Source organism: Rhincodon typus, chromosome 24 (genome assembly GCF_021869965.1).
Source record: "Rhincodon typus isolate 14 chromosome 24, sRhiTyp1.1, whole genome shotgun sequence".
In the NCBI taxonomy this organism is placed as follows: domain Eukaryota; kingdom Metazoa; phylum Chordata; class Chondrichthyes; order Orectolobiformes; family Rhincodontidae; genus Rhincodon; species Rhincodon typus.
The window spans coordinates 32,793,979-32,816,525 of NC_063355.1; the positions used below are offsets into that span (position 1 = coordinate 32,793,979).

The following is a 22,547-nucleotide window of genomic DNA, read 5'->3' on the forward strand; positions in this document are numbered from 1 at the left end:
CTTTGTTCCAGATTTCTCTGCATCACTGGCTATATGTAATTGATTCTACAAACCATGTGCTACTTCCAATGCTTTGATTGTATAAGGTAATAGTTCTGAAATAATTAAAATTGGAGACTGCATTAAGCTCTACCCAAACTGATCATATCATGCAGACTTGAATGAAAAATCAGGAATATAACTTGAGATTCCAATGAGGTCAGATGTGTTAGCTCCCGAGACTCTAAGTAATTATGTCTAATAAAGTCCATTTAACCCTCACCTCAGAGCTGATAGGAAGTGCAGGAAAAGCAGTGCTGGCCACTAGGAGAATAGAAAATGTAGTCACACTTCATAGTTAAACGTTGTCAGAGGAGAAGAATCTATAGGGCCAGGCTAAAATTGAGGTTCAGCTGGGATGTGACTGGTTACAAGCTCTGTAATTAAAGTTAAAAATCCCCATAGACAAGGAAAAAATAGTTAAATTAACTGTGTAAACGACCAGGCTGGGAAAGACAGAAGTTAGGAAAGGAATACTCACTGTTCACAGAGAATGTCACTGCCAGTGCGTGTGGATAGAAGACGCAGCTTCCGAAGTGAAGTCTTGGGCCATTGGATGAAGTAATACCAAGACTATAGCATTGAAAATGTTGCAAAACACATTTGAGATGACCGAAGGCAATTTAAAAGTTTTAGAATACAGACTCTGGCAGAAGAAGATACTTTGAAGAGTGTTAAGACTATGATAAGATTGGGAGACATAGACTTTAAACTGTGGATTTGGCGAGAAGATTTATTCAGGCGCAGCCATAAAAAAACATTTTTGAAAGATTTGATAAAAGGATCTGCATTGAGTATTAGGCCGGCAAGTGTAGAAAAGCATCTGTATTTCCCATGGAGAAATGGGAAGCCTCTATCTTGGTTACAGATGGTGAAAATCCTTCAGTTGACCATCATTTTGGTCACAAAAGAGGTTTGCAAATGCCCCCAACTGGCAGTATGGATGTACAATATTGCAATTTAACAGATTTTAAAGTTTTAAAAGAAATAGAAAATGTACAGCATTGTCATAATACAGCATTGGAAGCTTTATGAGAAAAGAAATACGTGTAGCCAGAGATTAAAAGCTTGCAAAACAAGGACAAAAAGACAGAATTGCCATTATGTAAAATAACCAAATCTTGCAGGCAGAGAAATAGAGCAGCATTGATTTAATACAAAATTGAAGTTTACAAGACAGCAGATTACTAACAGCATTGAGGTACTGCAGATTTAAAACAGCAATGGGGGCAGGAAGAATAAAGACCTGCGTTAAGAAGTAATGGCAGAGAACCAATAATACTGAGTTGATTTAACCTCAGATGAGTCAAGCAGAACACAGCGTTTTACATCTAAAGAAATCAGAGTTGCTTTAAAGTTAAATAGGAAATGTTAAGCTGAACATGTATTCCACTATTGGATTCAACAGGATCCACAGCTGATGATATTACAATCATCAAAATATAAAAGAAGTCGCATACTTTTGAAGAAGTTCTTCAAGATTTTGATAATTACTTTCTTCAAAGAACAAACAAAATTCTTGAAAGGGCAAAATTTAACACAAATATTCAGCATCAAGGGGAATCTGAAGATAAATCATAAAGTAATGACCTCCACCAATTAGTTTAAAACTATGATCATAGAGTTTTACAATATGAATTCATAAGAAGTAGAATTATTCTTTGAATTATTAATGAGTCAGAATATTACAGTCCAAAAAGATTTGACTTTCGCGAAAGCTATCAAATTGCGCTGGAAGCAGATATATCTTACAGAGGAGAAGGCCAATCTTATCACAGAAGAGCAACAGAATCTATCCACTTATAAACACTCTCCGGGCAAGTGACAAGTCAACACAAAGAGGAGGCCAAACTGCAGATTCTCAGAGTCATTGTCTGTGCAACAGAACAAAAAAGCCTCACAGGAACAAGCCGTGCCCTGGTAATGCTATGACAGATTAATTCTACATCTATAAAACTACTGGACACGACTAGAACTTCAGAGCAACATCACATCAAATTCTGATCAATAATAAGGTGTTAATAAATTAGAACCACCAACATTAGAAAAGATATCGGAGGCATTCTTAGGGGAAATTGATAATTGAACCAACTACAGTTTGATAAAGACCACAAGACACAGCAGCAGAAGTAGGACATTCAGCTCATCAAGTCTGCCTCACCATTCGATCATGGCTGACATGTTTCTGATCTTCATTTGCCTGCCTTCTTCCCATAACCCTTGATCCCCTTATTGATCAAGAAACCTTTCTTAACGTCTATGAACATCTTCTAAATTTAAGCTTTTAGCAGAGGATCTTGTCACTGTCTTATCAGATCAAATACCATGGCTGAGGAAACAGAAATTACAGCTTATATTGATGACACAACATGCTTCAGGTGGAATAATTCTCAAGTCTAAAGAAATGTTTCAAATAACACTGCAACACAAAGAAAGTAAGGGAGTTGGCATGGAATACTTAATTCACAATCAATATTTCTCACTGTTGAACCTATACGAATTTCTTCACCTTAACATCCTCGAGGTAGCATAAAGAGTTCAACTAATTCTTAGGGAAGAATTGGTCCATTAAAAATAAACTGTTGTCAATTAGCCAGTCAAAGGGCAACCCGTAGAAGATGTCATTGGACTTTTTAGACTAATGGCAGAATCCAAAAAGAAGAAAGAATCTATTGAGCTTACTTACAATGGCATAAAAGAAATGTTTCATGTAGCTGAGTAGTGGTGATTTACCCACAATACAAGTTACCTTTAATTTGGCTATTTATTAAGAAATCTCATAGACAATCAAGTACTAAAGCAATGATTTAAACTTTATTGCATGTAGCAACCAAAATAAGACCCCTCAAGTAAGCCTCACAATCCAACTTGGCAAATACCTAATTAATGATGGCATCTGGCCACAATTCCACCAACAGCAGTCTGTCTCTGGAGATGTCCAAGGTTCAATCCTTATGTAAACTTGTTCTCCAGAGTTCTGCTGAAGGTAGAAGACTGGTGTTCAATTCTTATATAATTTTCTATCTTTCAAGTTTGTAATGTGACATTATTGATGATTCAATAGATTCTTTCATCCTCAACATTGATTATTCTTTTGGAGACCTCAAGGTTGTAGCTTGCATTCTTATCAGAAGTAGCTCCCCTGTTCCTTGTCACATTCGGTGTTAGCTATCTGCTTAAAACACAGTTTTTCCTGCAATTAACTCCTTAAATTCTTCTGCAGGGCAAACCTTGTCCTTTGTGGCAATAAAGCATCCAGTTTATTAAGCAGGTGTCAAGCAGATTTGTTTTTGTAATCTTGCCAAGACATGGCTAATTGCTTTCAGTCTCTGTGTAGCAGCTTGTCTTTGTCCCTTTCATTTCAAGAAACAGTTTATTCCAGAAAGAGTTATTGCTGATTCTTTCAATCCATGGACAGTTATAATATCACAGTAGAACTAATAGGCAGCAAGCTAAAAGAGACGTTTGCAAATTCAACAAGAACAAATGAATAACCAAGAATGTGCTACCATTCACCAGTATTGTGTTGAAGAATGGTCAGACCAGAAGTCCATTAAGTTGGCCGAGAACACATACTTCATGTACTGACTGTATTTCAAACTCAGAGACAACTTACACTATACAACTGAACTATATATTGTACCGAACGTATGGTATATGACTGAAGAACCAGTTATTCCAGCTTCCTTTTAGGAAGATGTCTCAGAAAGGATACACTGGCAGCACTTAACATTGCCAGATGTACAGTCAAAACTGATTCAGTGGTGTGGTAGCTAGAAATCTCAAAAGAGATTGAAGGTCTCATAAATCATTGTGAAATATGCAATTATAGAGAATTGTCAAGTCTGGAAAACACCCCTGTTATCACCAACAAAAATTCAAAAAACAAAAGTCAGCAATTTTTTTCCAAAGGAACAAATACTACGAACAAAAATGAGCGGCACAACTCATCTAAATTTACTGATGAATCATAAGCTGAAGTTATCTAGACAGTAAAACAGTATGGTGAATAAATTGATCTAACAAATTTGACAGTGATGTCAGGTATGAGCTGACACAAATTCGATAGCAACATTTCTATCCATTAACTTTCAAGTAAGAGTAATCAGTTTCAATGACAGAGATAATGCTTAGAAAGTGGCAGTCCTGTGGTACCATGACTGAAGATGAGAAAACATCTAGTTCATCAGCAAGTCATCCAGAGTTGAAGTAAAGCACTTACATATTTGAAATCAGTTGTAATAGCATATTGAGCATAAAGAAATACTTAAATAAAATGGAAATGAGCTGCACTGAATCCAGGTCAGTATCCGTACATTCAGGACATGGCTAAAATGAAGAAATTGCCTGATATAAATATCCAGAATATTTCAAAGAAGACAGTACTTGTTTCCATGGAGCAGGTTCCTGATTATATTATGAATAAGCTGCTTGAGATGACAGGGGAAGCGTTCCTCTGTAAAGGGAATTCAGGAAATTAAGAGTCCTCCAGATAAAGAACTGGACTTCTACTGGGCTTAGGAGGAATTAAATCCTCAGCAAAGGACATCCAAGAGATAAAAGATCCTCCAATAGAGTAATTATTCACAGGTCAATCAAGGTCATGATTAGGCAGCAAGGTGGCACAGTGGCACACTGGTTAGCACAGCTGCCTCACAGTGCCAGTGACCTGGATTTGATTCCAAACTCGGATGACTGTCTGTGTGGAGTTTGCACATTCTCCACATGTCTGCTTGGGTTTCCTCTGGGTGCTCCAGTTTCTTCCCACAGGTTAGGTGGATTGGCATGCTAAATTATCAATAGTGTCCAGGGGTGTGCAGGCGAGGTGGATTGTCCATGGGAAATGCAGCATTAAAGGGATGAGGGGAGGGGAGGAGGTCTGGGTGGGCTGCTCTTTGGAAGGTTGGGCCGAATGCCTGCGTCCACACTGTAGCGACACCATGATTCTATGATCAGAATCAAGGTCAACAAACCTCAAGCCAAAGACCAACAAGTCTTTCAAGTTCAAAGAGACCACATTCTGGAAGAATTGTGTTACCTCTTTACTGCCTGAATTTATGAAGTGAGAGACTCGGGATGAAATAGTGGTAAATAAAAATATAGCTGTATACCTAAATGCATAGTTATTAACTATTTGGAAAATAGTTTGGGAGGAAATATATACAAAATAATTAATATACAAGGCTGCATTAAGTTTCACTCAATCTTATCATGTCAGTTTTGGGGAGAGAATTAGGAGTCGAGGTTGAAATCCCAATGGGGTCAGATGTGCTATCTCTGGCTCCTGATAGTCTTAGTAATTATGTCTAGCTAGCCCATGTAACTTGTATCTACTGTTATCATGCAATAAGTTAGATCTTGTTGTAAAGGCAAGTGTCTTTTCTTGTTAAGAATCACTAGCGGTTCATTTTCGATCAATGTTAATGATGTATGTCCTTCGGCCCAGTACAGAGAGAAGGATTGGTGGCAAAACTCTACTCCAACCATGAGCTGGTAATGGTTGGTATTGTAAGGCATATCTGCAGTTGATGGCTGGTTCTGCTAGGATTTTCTTGGATAGAAATGCTACCATCAATCTTTCTTGTCAAACTTGTCTATGGGGCTCACTACTGTAAGTGATGAAGGACTAACCACTAATAAGTTTTTAGCACATATTTGAGTAACAGGAGTAATTTATTATATACTAAGATAACAGATTACATTAGTTTAAGACAAGTTAACTATATTACACTTGATAAGAGATAATGGCATCTCTAAGAGATACCAGGCTAACCTAAGTTACATGGTTATTAACAGTAGAGGCAGAGTTAACAGATTAAAATGACAACAGACAACCAGAACTAACTAGGTCTTTTCATTGCTCCATTGCACTCTTTGATTGATCTTCCTGCTCAAAGCACCCATTTGGGGATAATCTTGCCAATTTCTTTCCTGCCCAAATAACCCATCCAACGTTTAACTCTGTGGACTCTGATAACAATTCAGCTTGCATTATCTCCCTAAGGAACTCCCTCCAGACTGTTTGTTCAGTTGGGAACAAGACCCTTTCCTTCCATGAACCTATAATGGATCACTTCATAGACATTATGACCATAAAAGAAAACCTGACTGAGACGTTACGATACTTTTTCCATTAATGAAGTCTCCCTATCTGATTACATCTTCAAGCATTTGCCTTGAAAGATAGAAAGTGTTGGCTGTTTGGTACTTGGGACAGATTACATGTTGATTTAACAAAGCCATTACCTTTCGTTCCCTTCAAACTCTGTTGCTTAGCTACTGATTCCATTCCTCATCCTGTAAACTGAGGTTATTCTAGTCTACACAGTACATGCACAACTTGAGTGTCATATTTGTCTCCAGAATAAGCTTCCAACTAGTAAGACCATCTATTTCCACTTATGTAACAGTGCTCAACGTTGCCTTGTTTTAGCTTATCTGCTGCCTGAAACCTTCAATATTTTTTTTGTTACCTCTAAATTTGATTCCTCGCTGGTGTCTCACATTATACTCTTTGTAAACTTGTGATCATCCAAATGGCCACCACTCAGATCTTAACTCTCACCAAGTCCACTTCATATATGACCCTTGCATTTCCTGACTTATTTTTGGTCCACATTCAGGCACAGTGTTAATTTTAAAACTCTCATCTTTGTTTTCAAAACCTTCCATGGCCCTGTCTCTCCCTCAGAGATATCTATGCTAATCAAATTCTGGATCCTGCAGCTTCCCCAATTTTAATTACTCTACCAATGGCGGTTGCACCTTTAGTTGCCTCAGACCTATGCACTGGAATACCCTCCCTACACCTCTTCACTTCTTTACCTTACTTTTCTTATTTAAGATACCTGCCTCTGAGCAATCTTTTGTCATTTGACCCAATATTTCATGACATGGCTTGACGTTATATTTTTATAATGCTCCTGTGAAAGACCTTGGGAACTTATGTTCAGGGTAACATATTAGTTGTTGTTGTTATATTGATTGTACTGAATCATACACGTATTTATTGTGTGCTATAAAAGTCTGAAATCATTGTTACTTATCACAGTATTTATTCTTTTCAATGCATTCATGAATCACTCAAGAAATAACAGAAAGGTCAACTGAACAGAACAAGGTTTATAGATTTCCCTTTTACTCTATTGCCATGAACTTCTACCTGCTGTTTCTCTATTTTGTTGCTGACTTATTTAAGTAATACTTCCAAGTGTCCGTGTTCTCATCCGATGTGACCTTTGCAGTCAAAGGATTGTGAAACTATTCAGTTTCGGGGGTACATCATTGCCAAGCCTGATCATGTCTTCACCAAGAACTTTCACACTCACAAAGACCTTTTAACAGAGCCCCATCTTTGTCTATTTTTCACCCTCCCAACTAAGACCCTGAGGTCAACTATGGCATTACACCAATTGCCTTTTGCTGAATGTGAAGATCAAATCCAGGATCTTCCTTGTTCAAGAAACTAAGATCCGCACTTGATATTGCACTTACCTACTGAGATATTGGAGAAATTTATTCTCACTGCATGCCACAGCTTATTCAAAGATCCCTAATTTCAGGTTTAGCAGAATTTGACATTGTTCAAGAATGTTTATTAGTCCAATTATTTCCACTTACCATCAGTTTTCTTTAAAATGCTTGATTCCGTAGTAGTAGTTCGTAAAGTTCTGTTGCCACCATCTGAAAGATCAGAATAATTTTCAATACTTTTGAATAATACAAGGGTATTAGCATTGATCCAACACCAGCATAAACAAGTCAATTTTTTTTTAAATTATGAAATGTATATGTTGAGTTCTAGTCCATAATTCAACAAGCTTGAAAAAGAGGAATAGAGAAGTAAAAGTAATTCAAGAAGAGGTCATGAGGTGGCATCAACCTCAAGTTTCAAAAGCTGGCAGCTTATAACAGGAACAGAAAACTGAGCAAGACAAATTGTTCCATTGTTCTGAGATATTGAGAATGAAGGAATTAGATGAGATGGAGTGCTGAGGCCTTGATTCCAAAAAAAGGAAGAAGAAGAGTGAGATAATCTGGTTAGATTCGTTTTGTTAGGTGATGATCTTTGAGTCCATTGATTATCTCCTTCTAGAATAAAACCTGTTTTCTTTCAGTTACTCCAGCATTCTCAATCTTTCTTTATTACAGACTATTCTAGCTGCGAATCAACTTTGTATTCTGAATTGAATTTTCAAATCTTGGTCTAAAGGGCAATATTTTTCAGGTTTACTTGTAGTATCTTATTATGAATTGCAATTTCCCCTCATGGTTCCTTCTTAAATAATCTTGAGCCCGTGCTGCCTCACAGCTAATCGTTCTGACAGCAATGTTCTACTGTAAATTGTCTTTATATTCCTTGTGTTCCAAGATCAGAATTGCAGTTGCAGAGGAACAATACAACACTGCTTATATTGTAACTTATCTTCCTTTTCTCAGGAATTTCACATATTAAACACCCAAACTGTGAATCACAGCACAATGACAGAAGCTGGAATTGTGGCCAATTTTTTCACAATTCTGTCATCTCCTACCAAAACCTCAATTGAAATCACCTACTCCAGCATAAAACAGTAATCAAACTTGAGACCATTTTGTTCTTTATGGCTTTACATTACACCATAGGTCATTTATCCTCACGAGACAAGGAAAATGATCTAAAGTGTCTGATAAAAAGCTCGCTATATCATAGAATCCCTACAGTGTGCAAGCAGGCCATTCAGCCTGTCAGGTCCACACCAACCCTCCGAAGAGCATCCCACCCAGACATATCCCCTTACCCTATCCCTAACACTGCATCTCCCATGGCAGATCCACCTAACCTACACATCCTTGGACGCTATGGGCAATTTAGCATGACCAATCCACCTAACCCTACACATCTTTGGACTGTGGGAAGAAACTAGAGCACTCAGAGAAAACCCAAGCAGACTTGGTGTGAATGTGCAAACTTCACACAATCACCCAAGGGTGGAACTGAACTCGGGTCCCTGGCGTTGTGAGGCAGCAGTGCTAACTACTAGCCACCTTGCCACCCATAGAAAAGGAAACAAAAATTAGCTCCACTATAAAATTATTTTATAGGAACAAAAGCTACATGATGTGTAGAGATACGTTAGTTATCTGCTAATATGTTTTTGAGGCATGATAAGCAACTTTCAAAATGCAGTCCAATTAATTAATTCAAATTCTCATGAACTCCACTAACATGTCAGGACTGCAAAAGATTTAAAGTGGAGGATGGATCTTCCCTTCACTGGCTGTTGCCTTCGATGACATTCCTGGTACAGCATAGTCCTGGCCGTGTTACTGCACTTTAACCCATCATCTTTTCTACATTTGATTCCTGGAGGATGTCAAAGTTCAAAAAGATTATCAAGGATACCTGCTCCAGCTCCTCGAATCACAGATTTTCTCCCTTCCACCCTTGCTGCTAATCCTCTAATGCAGGAGCAGGAAAAATGGGAGCGAGGGAACCTGAGATTGAGGGAGCTTGAGCAGCAAGTATGACAAGGACAGAATCTGTGATTCAAGAAGCAGCTACTCAGATTCGTGATCTTGATCACACTCACTAATCTTCCAAAAAGCCGTGCATTATTTTCCACTTAAGATGTCTCTACCTGTAATGTCCAGCCTGGTCTGAACTGCAGAGGAACTACAATGTAAATAAGTACAGTGGTAACATGGGAATCTTTCGCCCATGCCTTGGATATTTTGTGGGTTACATTCATAACTGCACCTGTGGATTTTGAACCCTGCTTCTCACTTGTTGTTGTCTCCGTTCCTTATTTAATACCCCACATGATGCCATGTATCCTAATAACCAAGTCTACCCTTGCATAGGGCCATGTGCAATCTTGGACAGATCCCTCATGGGCTCTAAAACTCCAAGGACATCTGCCAATACCATCTCAGCAATTACAGCAGAGATCTAGCCTCCAATCCTCCACTGAAACCTCAAATGTTGAAGTTGAGGAAGAGGAAGAGTTCAAATTTTTAGTAGTAGAAGGATACGTACATGAGTATGTTACCGAATGTTAAGGTGTTATTCTTGCATTCTTTTTAGCCACTTAAACACTATTATTTCAGGTATTTTAAATTAACCTATTCAGGTGGCACTTTAAATCAGGCCACAAAAGCTCCAATATTATTATTATTATTTAGTTCTAACATTTTCCTGTTTGATTGTTTTTGATTGCTGGTTAGCAAAAGTAGGCCAATCTGATAAATGGTAGGACATGAACTGAAACTGAGCAATGAGAGATGCTTAAATAAAAAGATGCTTTGCAGAAGAGTCATAGTGAACTCGAAATGTTAATTCTCTCTCCAGAGGTGCTGTCAGACCTGTTGAATTTCTCCAGTATTTTCTGTTTTATTTTAGATTTGCAGTATCAACGATATTTTGCTTTTATTGAAGATTCTTGATTGTTTACAGGACTGACTTATGTGAGGATCACTGGGAAGAGGTGTGGTTTGTCAAAGAGGGACCTTTTGCACATGGTTTTCAGAGAGTGGACTGGTAAACCGTAAGTAGACTACCCATAATGAGATAAACTGGTCACATTGTATTCTAACACCTCCTCAGGATCATCTGTATACTTACCTTGCTCCTCCTACAGGGTCCTGCTGCTGTACACCACTGTGCACAGTGAAGCACACCAACATCATTCTAAAGACTCTCAATGGTGCATGCTGAAGACTGCCCCAGATCTATCCAGATACCAGGAGCACACTTTCATCTGTCTGTTCTGAAGAACAGTCACCGGACTTGAAACATGAACTCTGCTTCCTCTCCAAAGATGCTGCCAAACTTGCTGAACTCCTCCTGCAGTTTCTGTTTTTTGTTTCAATCTGTTGGTGGTTTGCTCAACAGTACACCTGTTTGTTGCATAGCTGTAATTGTAATCTTCTGGGCCCTCACTGTTTGGATTCATCATGGTGCCAAAGTTATAAAAGTGACCTCCAAAACTGTGGAAGTAACCCTTCAGCACAAGGACTACAAATCGTTAAGATTGTTTTCACGGCAAAAAATTCAGATTTGGAAGGCACCACTTGGAATGTAGTGGAGGCAGGTTCAATTAAGACATTCAAGAGGCCATTGATTCTATTCAAGCAGATGTAGTGAGATTTATGAGACTTTGCAACGCTCTTCTTGAAAAGGTAGTGGAAGCAGAACTTTGAACATTTTGAGGCACAGGTAGATAGATTCTTGGTCAGCAAAGAGGTGAAAAGTTATCAGAGATAGATTGGAATGTGGATTTGAGGTTTCAGTCAGATCAGCCATGATTTCATTCATTGGAGGAACAGATTCAAGGGACCAAATTATCTTCTCTTGCTGCTTGTCCGCATGTCCATAAATGCAAACTCCAGGGGTGGGTTGGAGCTACTTCCTGAACCACTAGTATATTTCCACGACTTGGTCTGCTCACACACAAACCTCTTTGTGCACCCATGTTAAAATATCCCCCCCACCAAATCCCCCCATAGTCAAAAAAATCCTCTGGCCTTATCTGATATGTCCTTGGTAAATTCCATTCCACCCACAAAGCACACATTTATGCGATGGTTAATTCATACATTTAATAACATGCACCTTTATACGTCGCGTTTCAGTTGTCACTGATCAGAAGAAATCCCTATCTAAAGCCAGTACATAACCACCACAGCTTTTGGTTGAGTTTGGCAATACTGAAGAAACTTCTCAAAGTCCAGTTGTTCTTTAGATGAAGATATTCATACATGCAGTAACTATTAGAATCTTCATCATATTTTCATCAATGTATAAATTTCGCCTTCAGACAGCAGACTACTACAAACAAAACACGAATATGTGTCTTATTTTCCCACTCACACAGTATTAACTCCTATGCTTCTTCTATTTCTGATGTACATGTTGGCCCTGGATGACATCGTCTGAAAGCATAGCATCTTTTCACATATCCATTTACAATACCATTGCTACTTCATTGACTCATACATTGGTGCTCAATTATCACACTTGTGACAATGCTGTGGCTTTAAAAGGTGTGTTTTGTCCTGGTTTCTTTTAATGAGAGATATTGGGGGATAGGTGTTGAGCATTCTATGAAAAGATAAACAACTTGTGAGGCCTTGGGTTTTTTTAAAAAGGTTGGAACAATAGAAGCAGCCTGAGTGGGTGTGGTCAAACTCTCACATATCCACGACTTTTAGTTAGCTTTCAGCAGTTGTTGCTGGGGTCTCAGCTGGGTTGGAAGGCAGTGAATCTCTCCTGTCTGCTGCACTTTCTCTCTCAGAATTATCGTTTGATGCTCTTCCTTCATGGATTGGAGAACTGCATGTAAGACAATCTGTTTTCTGAATTTGCCTTTTTGCCAAGGGTTTATGGTGGTTATTATATTGGAATAGTTAATTACTAATAGTCTATTATTCTGTTAAGTTTTCAAACAGAGTTAATTTATTCCAAGGTATTCTTTCCTTTGTTGTATTTTAATTATAGTGTTTGAATTAATTGTGTTAAAATCCAGTAGTTTGACCAATCGAATTGCACCTGGAACACAGCACCTCACATTTACCTTTAAAATAAGAAAAAGTTAGAGTCTAGGCTACCTTCTTCTTATATTTTGAGGGGGCTTGGTCTGGTGCATAACATTCTGCTTGCCTGACATCCAGTACTAGATGAGCCGAAATTTCCTCTAATTAAAGATTTGGTAAATAAAATGTGTTGTCTTCAGATCTCTCCAAGTACTCTGTCCTATAGTTATCAACTTCATCTCTTTTCCTGGCAAGTTAAACCAAACTTTTTGCAACCTTGATGTAATATTTGACCCAGAAATGAGCTTGTAACTGAATTCCTGAGTCTTCACTAAGACAACGTATTTCCATCTCTGTAACATTTCCCGATTCTGCCTCACTTGAACCCATCTATTGCCAAAATCCTGCTTTATGCTTTTGTTACCTCTGTTAGCTGATTATATCAACACATTCCTGGGCAATCCTCCCACAATCTATCCTATATAAACTTCTCATTCAAAACTCTGCTTCCTGTGTCCTGACGTGAACCAAGTCCTGTTCATTAACCAGCCTGCTACTCAGTGACCTACAGTGGCTCAGGGTCAAGCCTGGATTCTCATTCTTGCCTTCAAATCTGTCAGGCTTTTCTTGTACCACTCTCTAATCTTGTCCATCCTGACAATCCTTCAAATATCTACACTTATCCAATTTTGGCCTCTTGAGTATTCCTTATTGGTGGCTTTCAGCTGCCAAAGCCCCAGATTCTTGAATTCCTTCCCGACATGTCTTTATTCTCCTTTAAAAGACTTCTTAAAACCTATCTTTTTGATCAAATCAGTGACAAATTTTGTTCTATAATGTTCTTGTGAAGAGCCTTGGGATAAAATAAAGAACTCCAGATGCTGGAACTCTGAAACAAAAACAGAAATTGCTGGAGAAACTTAGTAGATCTGGCAGCATTTGCAGACTAGCAGAGCTAGCGTTTCGAGTCTAGTGACCCTTCGGATATTTTATTACTGTAAAAGCTCAACATAATTACAAGTTAATGTACTTAGCAATGTACAAGGCAAGCCCTTTCTTAATATTGATGAATGGTAGTGTAGAATTCTTCAGCCGAGTAGAATTCACAGCAAAATCAGGAATGGAACTGGACTATTTGCCACCTCAAATACCTAGTATTGAATTTGGTACTAAAAGCTACACTCAGGAATAGCATGAAACTGCCATGGCTGCAAAACCCTATTGGATTCACTAATGTCCTTTAGGGAAAAAAATGCCATCCTTACGCAGTCTGGCATCCCTGTGACTTCAAACCCACTTTGATATGGTTGACTATTAACTGTTCTTCAAAATGGCCAAGCAAGCCTCTCAGTTCCAGAGTAGTTAGGGATGGGTAACACATGCTGTCTTTTCAGCAATGTCCAAATTACATCACATCAAAAGATAAACAAATGTTTTTGGCCAAATTTTACAAGGGGCTCAAAACCCAACCATTCCAAGATATTTAAGTTTTTCAATGAGTTAGTGACTAATGTTGCTGACAGTTTGGAGTAACCAGTACTTATTCCATTACCTGCTTGGGTGATTTTCTCAGTTTTTGAGATGGTTGTCACAGTCTTCCCATCATTGGACTTTTGTGTTTTAGTTACCGTCATTTCTGCAGTATTTAAAGATTTTCCTTTCTTCTCTTCTGTTTTCTGCTTCAGTACCTGTAGTCTCATTTCACGTTCCCTTTCTCTCTCATCTGAAGAGAGGAAAAATACAACTGTTAGGAGTCAAAATCTACTTTTCCTACTTTAGCAGTGATCAATATCTAATGAAAAGCAGTATAGTTAGACAACTTTGCAGGTTAGTTCATGGCTGTACCTATCCCACACATCTACTGCTTGCACATTGCAGTAATCTTTGGTGGCAGGACTGGACAAACTTGGGCTGAACTTTTTACATGTGCTACCCTTAATTATTGAGTTTGCTCTACAGATCTAAATAAAGCAGGCGATGAAGAGCACCAATAAATTATCTTCAATAACATAACAGACTCTTATTTTCCTCAAAAATAAATGCATCAAATGCTTAAAACTGAGATGGTCATTGAGTATTAACCAGTTTTCTCTCTCCGAGAGTAATCTTATTCTTGCAAATTAATTCAGGGTTTGTTCCTATTCACCAGATAAATGGATGATCCATCTAAATTAAAATACTTTATTCAAACTTTTGTTTCTTAAAATTCTGATTACACAGTAGCTTTCACTTTCAGAAAGAACATGGCTTGTAGCCCTACGTGAATTGACACAAAAGTGCATATTGTACAGTATGGTTTTCTAATTCAGTAGATAAAAGTAAATTATCAGATCCCATTTCTTCTTTGTCATTTGTAAGCTCCCTATCCAAAAGAGCATTTATAATGGCATGATATCAAGAAACAAGACAGCATACATTAAAGATTATTCTGTTTGCTCCCTCCACACCATTTCTAATTCAGTAATGTCATTTGCATATACTGGTTCATTGATTGGATAGTGTGATGACAAATGACACATTGATGGACTGACGTGTGCGCAGCATGACATGAAGCTCACTACAGACATAGCAGTATTCAGGGCTGTTGTAAATGTTACCTATATAAATGGACAGGAATCCTGAACATATTGTAACCACTGAAGTGCCTGAGCAAATCGCCTAGATTGACATTTCAGTATGTTCTGGATTATTCTGTTTCTACAGTCAGAGGAGACTGTGTTAGGGTACTGAAAGAATGCTGTCAGACGTGTCATACCTCAGACAAAATATGAAATATAGTCCCTTTCTACTTTTCCGGGCAGCTTAAACAATTTTGTGACACTTTTAATAGCAGCAGGAAAAGTTAATTAATTTACATTGTAGAACATTTGGAACACTGTGTCGTTATGAAGATCCTTAGGGCATGAAAGGCACTACATTATTGCAAGTTATTTCCTTCTTATCATGTTTGGAAGCTTGACAAGGTCTACCACAGCTTGAGCTCCATCGTGCACATCATGTAGCAAGACAAAGTTGCTAATAGCACGATACTTGAACACACCAAACAGCATAAGTATTAAGGACGTATTGATAAGCCCACAGCTATGCTGATTCGGGACCTGTTGGCTATATGGAGGATCTTAGACTACCGAAGAAATTCTTTACTGTAAACTGGAACAAGACAGGCAAATTAGGCAGGCAATCAATTGTGTAGTTCTGTGAAATGCAAGTTGATCAACAGAACCAATACAAGGATGATCAAGATACACAATATCAAGCTGAATAAGCAAACTTGTGATGTTTACTACAGTTGTGGCAACTGCTGGAATCATCAGAATGTAGATCTGCTACAAGAAAAACAGTAAACCTGTAAATATATACAGCAGCAAGCTATTGAACATAGTTTGGGTGTTTAGGATAATAAAAGGAGCAGGAGATTATATTTCTCTCATATTGGCCTAAATAGTCAAAAGCAAACTCAGATTGCAATCTTGTGTAAGAAGGAATGCCACTACCACCTCATAGTTCTCAATTGCTTTAATAATATGTGCTGTGGATTAATATCCAATGTTCTCACCAAGCAATGAGGTGTATGACTACAGAACAACTTGAAAAATACTGTGCAATTCTTCTTCTAGAACGTGTGCAGCCAGCACAAGATTAATTTTAAGACAGGAACATTCACGGCAGTATTAGTTAAGACCAATTCCATCATTAACAAGATCAGCATTCCACTGCAAAATTCACTTGGAAATGTAGCAGGTTATTCACTCTCAAGCTAAACTCTGCACTTTCTTGTGGTCGTGGCTGCTTATGCACATCTGTACAAAAAAATGTATTTGAATCCCATATGGAAGAATGAGTTGCTAAAAGGGAACACTGCCAATGTCTGTTGAGACATTAATTCAGACTACCTGAGCTCACTCCATTTAGGATTCTAATTATGTACAGATGAAACTTTTGCCCTGTCCATTAGGGGTAAATAAAAATTTAGATCGGATTAAAGCCTACCACTATCCTTCAATTTGTATTGTCTGGCTTCTGCTCAGGATCTCCCCTCAGTGCATGTCCAAGATTTCCTGTTTTTCAAGGTCACAGGAATAATCCCAATTATTTATACAGTGCTATCTTGCTTCTTGTTTAAGCCACCTACCTCTTTTCTTTTTCCGGAGCTCCCTCATTGCAGCTCGAATCATCTTCCGTTCCTCATAATCTGTTGTGGCATCAAGCTTCAGGAAATAGATAAGGAAACGATATCATAGTATAGCAATACTTTATAGAATGCAGATCTTTTATCTTCTGTGCTGCTAAAACTACAAGACTTAAACTCTTATGGTGCCTCAACGGGTTAGAGCGGTGACTCAATGTGTTACACCAACTAGCAAAGTCCCAGATTTGATTTTCAACCTGTTCTAAGTTACTTGATTTCAACTAGGGTTCAGTATGGGTTCTAAATTGACTTTGGTGAAAAAGAGCTTAGTAAAAACCAGTCAAAGTTACTATCTTTGACAGCAAAGCCCGTGGAAATACGTGCATATGGATGCAGGGTACTTGCATAAAAGACCTTGGTAGTGTTGCTCGCCAAATAAGCTAACACAGAAGGCCAGTGTCCATGGAACTATTTTCTAGCATGGAATCAACAACTTCATAATGTAGAAAATAAGGTAAAATTGGCTGGAATAAAAGAAATAAAATACTGGAAAAATATAAAAGATGGTGGCTGACACTTCCTGAGTTAATGGAAACTCACACATGGGAACTTTGGCTAGCGATTCCCCTTGTTCATCGTTTATTCTGGCGTCAGTTCTTTCACAGCTATTTAAGATTGAGATTAGGTTACTAAGTCAATAAAACCCCCTCTATTTTAGAATTTTCTTTTCCTCCTCCTCTTACTGTAAGCAACATATATGCAAAGTTCTACACGCTGGGAAAATTCTCTATGTTGAGCACAATTGAATATTTAGAACCAAAGAAGATGAAGCATATTCAGACTGATGTAGCTAAACGTACAACATTTCCATAGTTGAATGACAAAAAATTTAATTGATCAAACAAACTTCAATAATTTCACAGTGGAGTGTAACATTCCAGTTTAAAAAATCACATAGACACAATATCCTAATAATTATGTAAACCATATGACCACAAAGCAATTTTTTAACCTAAAATGATCATTCAACCATTTAAATGTATTGCGGAATTTTTCAAAAGGTAGACATTGACAAGATGTTTGAATATTTGGGATATCAGTCTTTTTATTCAATAGTTTGCTTCTGTAACAAACATTAGGATTTTACTGTGAGCCACAGAAATGCATCTCCAACTGTCTACTCCTTTTTAGCGTATTTGAAATAATTTATGAACAAATCACTCACACATATCTCAATTCAAGTATTTTTTGCTGTTCACTGCTACACTTAATGCTGCAGGATTTTTGGGTGGTGGGGCTTCCTGCCCCTGCCATTTGAAAAGCAGTGGGGAGCATATCTCCACAATCACTTAACACTTCAACTTGCATTATTTGGCTGAGGACAGGGCTTCTATTCCTTACTCAGGTGGAAGTTCTAACATAGGGAGGTAACAGCCAATCTGACTTTAAGTCCTGGAGTCTATGACAAGGTTTTTCTTAGTGGGGAGGAGGTGGAGGGCATGGCGGTGGCATCTGATATGGAAAGGAGGCTCTTAAGGAAGTCCTCCCAGACCATCCCGGGATTGAGCACAGTGACCTGTCGGGCCACCCTTGTCCCCGAACCCCTCTACCAGCCTCAATACTGCAGCCAGTTCTTAAGCAGATAGTCATTGAGTACTCAAGGGCTTCAACTGGGGTGAGGGTGGGCAGGCCATTTAGATTCCTGTACAACTGCAAATGGGTCAGGGATGGGCAAGAGGGCAGCAGGGAGGTAAACCTGGTAAATTTATGGGCCACTCCTCATTTTCAGCCAAACCTTTGCACGCAAGTTTGCACAAGGAACACATACCATTTTGTCCAGGACCTCTTCATCTTCAATAGCACTCAAATCCTCCAAACTGGGTTTCTTCTTGTTTTCTTTTATATTCTCCTTTTCCTTCTCCTCCATACCATTGGGTAAAATAGCCTCAATATGTTGTAGTGAATGGGATGCTTCAGTCATCACTGGCTCAGTGTCCATCTGCAAAGACTGATACCATAAACAGAATCAATTTGATATATCTGTTTGGTCTCATTGTCAATGCATTTCAAATTTAATACCATGAATAGAAAATGACCTTTACCGTTGAACTCCACGATCAGAATTCCCTCAGAAAACCAAGTTGTCATAGGGAACTGTAGCAATCATTACATTGTTTCTTTTCTTTCACCATTTATTCCTATTGGCTGCATTTTAATACCTTGCAAAATTCCAAGCAATTACTAACAGTACTGTTCAACTTTTAAACTAGTCAGTCTCTGCACTTTGAAGGAAAATATTATAGTTTTACTTACATCTGGATTTAAAGGAATTCATTGCAACTGGTTGCAAATACTTATAGGGTTCGTTGGTAATGTGAATATGAAGCAAATTAAAAGATTTCTTGTAAAATGAAACAAAAATCATGGCAAAGTTAATAAATTTAACTCTAAAGCCTGGAAATCATTGTACTACAAGTGATGTTATAGCAATGCTAAATGCATTTGCACCAAATCTCCACAATTATTTGTGATGTGGAGGTGCCGGTGTGAGACTGGGGTGGACAAGGTCAGAAATCACACAACACCAGGTTTATTTGAAATCACAAGCTTTCGGAGTGTAGCCCCTTCGTCTGGTGACTCCACCTGACGAAGGGGCTATGCTCTGAAAGCGTGTGATTTCAAATAAACCTGTTGGACTATAACCTGGTGTCATGTGATTTCTGACACAATTATTTGAACAAAGGCTTTAGTTCTTTTAAGTAGAGTAATACTTCAATTAAGATAGAAGACAAAGGAATTAAGTACAAACTGGTTTGTATATTATTGCTTGTGAAACTTTCCAGTAAATTTTATCACATTGGCCAAAGTCAACTTAATTTAATGGAATGAATTATATTCAAGCCAAAAATAACAGCTGCATGAAACCATCACAGATTATGTGAACCTCAGACCAAATTAAAATATTAATTCTCTCTCCAATTCTACAATCAGTAAAGCCCAAAATACCCCTTCCAATAGCACTGTAATCATTGTACAATAACATGGCAGCAATGCTCAGCCAAAATGATAGCAAATTTAAAGTTATTGATCTCAGCAAAAACATGAAATATTGGGCCAGATTTTCCAGGGTGTAGCAATCTTACACACATTGCCACTCTCATCCTTTTTTAAAAAAAGAATGCTACATATTTCTGAAAGCAGATTCTGCTGAAGTCTCCCTCAGAAATGTAGAGCTGTACTTCAATTCTGACAGGTCTTTCATAACAGAGAACTATCAGAGGAAGGCAAACCATGCCCTCTTTTCATAAGTCAGGTGCTGTAATTTCAAATTTTAAGGCCCTGACAGTCACTTTGACATCTGCTGTCAAAGGTTAAACATGAGCTGAGTGTAAATTAGGGTGCTGGGGGGATAGGGATGGGTAGGGGTAGGGTGCCAGGTTAGTGGGTTGCCAGGTGGGTAGGGTGGCAGGGTGACAGCTGGGAGGGTGTACTGTTCTAGGTGATAGGATGCCAGATGGTAGGGGTAGAGTGCCAGGTAAGTTGGTTGTCAGCATGTAGGTAGCCATCTGGAGTGGTGACAAGGAGATAAGGGGTCTGGTGTAAGCTGGCAAGATTCCTGCTGAGATGAGGTTGGGGTGTCAGCCGAATAGGGTGCCAGAGTGCAAGTTGGCAAGGGGTGTTTATGGTAGATCAGGGTGGGCTGGAGAAATTGGATCCGGTAGGACTGGGGAGTTTAGAGGTGCTGGGTCTAGGGGATTTGGGTCAGGCAGAACAGGGGTCAGATCAAGTCTGGCCTTGCAGAGGAAGGGGACTTGGCGGTTGGGTCACGTGGCAGAGATGTCAGGTCAGATCAGGTCTCGCTGTCAAGGGGATGAGGACGTCAGTTCCAGTGGTGATGGTGATGTGGTGATTTAGGGATTGGCTCTGCTCCAGTGGAGGTCAGGATGCAAGAGTGGAAAGGGTAACTGTGGGAAGAGAATTGAGCCCAGTGTCGGCATAGGTCTGGTGGAAGGGGTTGGGGGGGTTTATCATGTCACCAGGGGGTGTCATATCCTGTGTGTGTCAGGTCAGGGTTTGGGGGCTGTAAGGGATCTGAGGATAGTGTAGGTGGGGGCATATGAGCTAAGTATGCGGTCAGTTTAATAATTACTCAGGATTTAGATGATGTATTAAATAGTCTAACTTTTCCTGAATAAAGTATTTTATTTAATTTCATCAAAACTATTTTAAGTCTTGGCTTTTATGGACACTTTCTGTGGGTTTAAGGCATAGAGGAATTATCAAGAGGCATATTCAATTTCCCAGGCAATTCCTTCAGATATGTTACAACGGTGATTCCACAGGACCCCCTTGCACAACTTCCATCTACGCTGGTATAACACCTATCTGGCCAGCAGAAAATCTGCCCATTATTTTTAAATTAATGTTAAGTATGCCCAACAAGCGCAGAATTAGAAAGAGTGCATCTAAAATATATCCATGTGGTCATTTCCAGTGGTAATAAAATATTTTACTTTTTATTTTTTATCCTGTCACTGATTGACTGTCATTTTTTTTACATTAGAACAATCTCTTTTGTAATAGTAAAATATTTAATATAGCAGTACTGCAAAATGCATTTTGCCTTTCTTTTGGGTATGAGGCCATCCAAATATCAGCATGACCCTCCAGTAATGCTTATTGGCATTGATGCGAGTATTAAAATACACTACAGAAAAAGGAGCACTTAATTATTAAACTGGTATTTTTTTGGCTTGTGTTCATTGTATCAATGCAGGCAGCTGCTTTGCTCTATATCATACCTGTGTCAACACTGGCACCAAAAATACTCTAATTAATACCACCCGCATCATTTCTCAGTAATACATCAGATATACTTGTAGCAGTTTCATTACAATCATCCAACCTTCAGTGTAAGTATCATATATATCAACCTCAAGCAGTGCATTGGCTGTCGACCTCTACCAGGACTATCCCTCAATGAACTTCACAAGATAACAACTACCACATAATAACACATTATGATTTGACTCTATGATAATATCACAGTTGAGGTTATGAACAGTTATTGCAGTTTATGATAAAATCTGAACAGTCAATTAAATAGTTAATTCGAAGGAACTATATACAAGTTTTTTTTTAATCCTCCATCATTTTCTGCTTCAAACTGTGGGCTACATTTATTAAAATGTGCAAATACATGTTTGGTGAATTAGCTGCTCACTGTGCAAGCTATGGTAAAGACACCATGAATGATTTCTGTGTCCCTAGATTACAAAAGGCTCAACACTGCTCTGTAAGAACCTCTGTTGGAAATAGTTGAGTGTGGAGGCCTCAGATGAGAAGATTAAGCTGAAAACTGAAGCCCTGTGAAAAAACACATTATTGATTTTCACTATCTAGGTACATATGTGGAGAAACTCTTCTGTAGCACATCCAGAAATGTTTGATACCTGTGGAATTGTACTAGAAAAAAAAATGTTACTACCTTCAAAATTGGCAGCAGGTTGAAGAAAGCTCATGAGAAAAAGAACAGAAAAAAAAAACAAATCCCTAAATGCATTTGACTTTAGAAGAGAAAGTGACTTGTTTGCTTTCACTATCATATCACTTTTTGCTGTTGTGTACAGTTGATCATTACTGACATCAGCCTGATCTGGCTGGAACATATCAGATGTATTTCACAAGCACATGTCAGGCGGATAAATTGTATACATTCAGCAAACAGGGGATGCATGTAGATTCCCTCACCATTATAGTATATGGGAACGTCAAACATTGCTAATTCATACAAGCTATCCATTATTCAATATTGGTTAAAAACTGAAAGAACTGCAGATGCTGTAAATCAGGAACAAAAACAAAG

At 38.4% G+C, this 22,547-nt stretch overlaps 1 protein-coding gene across 2 annotated transcripts in view; it reads right to left on the bottom strand.

Annotated features, from left to right (window-relative positions):
* The window catches only part of LOC109910819 (cytospin-A), a 301,509-nt gene that overhangs the window by 45,718 nt on the left and 233,244 nt on the right, over nucleotides 1–22,547 (bottom strand). For both annotated transcript variants that reach the window (XM_020510070.2, XM_020510069.2), the window contains exons 11-14: nucleotides 18,510–18,689; nucleotides 16,685–16,760; nucleotides 14,105–14,275; nucleotides 7,660–7,722 (exon numbers count right to left, since the gene is read on the bottom strand). In XM_020510070.2, the coding sequence (XP_020365659.1) occupies nucleotides 7,660–7,722; nucleotides 14,105–14,275; nucleotides 16,685–16,760; nucleotides 18,510–18,689 (490 nt within the window). The remainder of the gene's footprint in view (nucleotides 1–7,659; nucleotides 7,723–14,104; nucleotides 14,276–16,684; nucleotides 16,761–18,509; nucleotides 18,690–22,547) is intronic.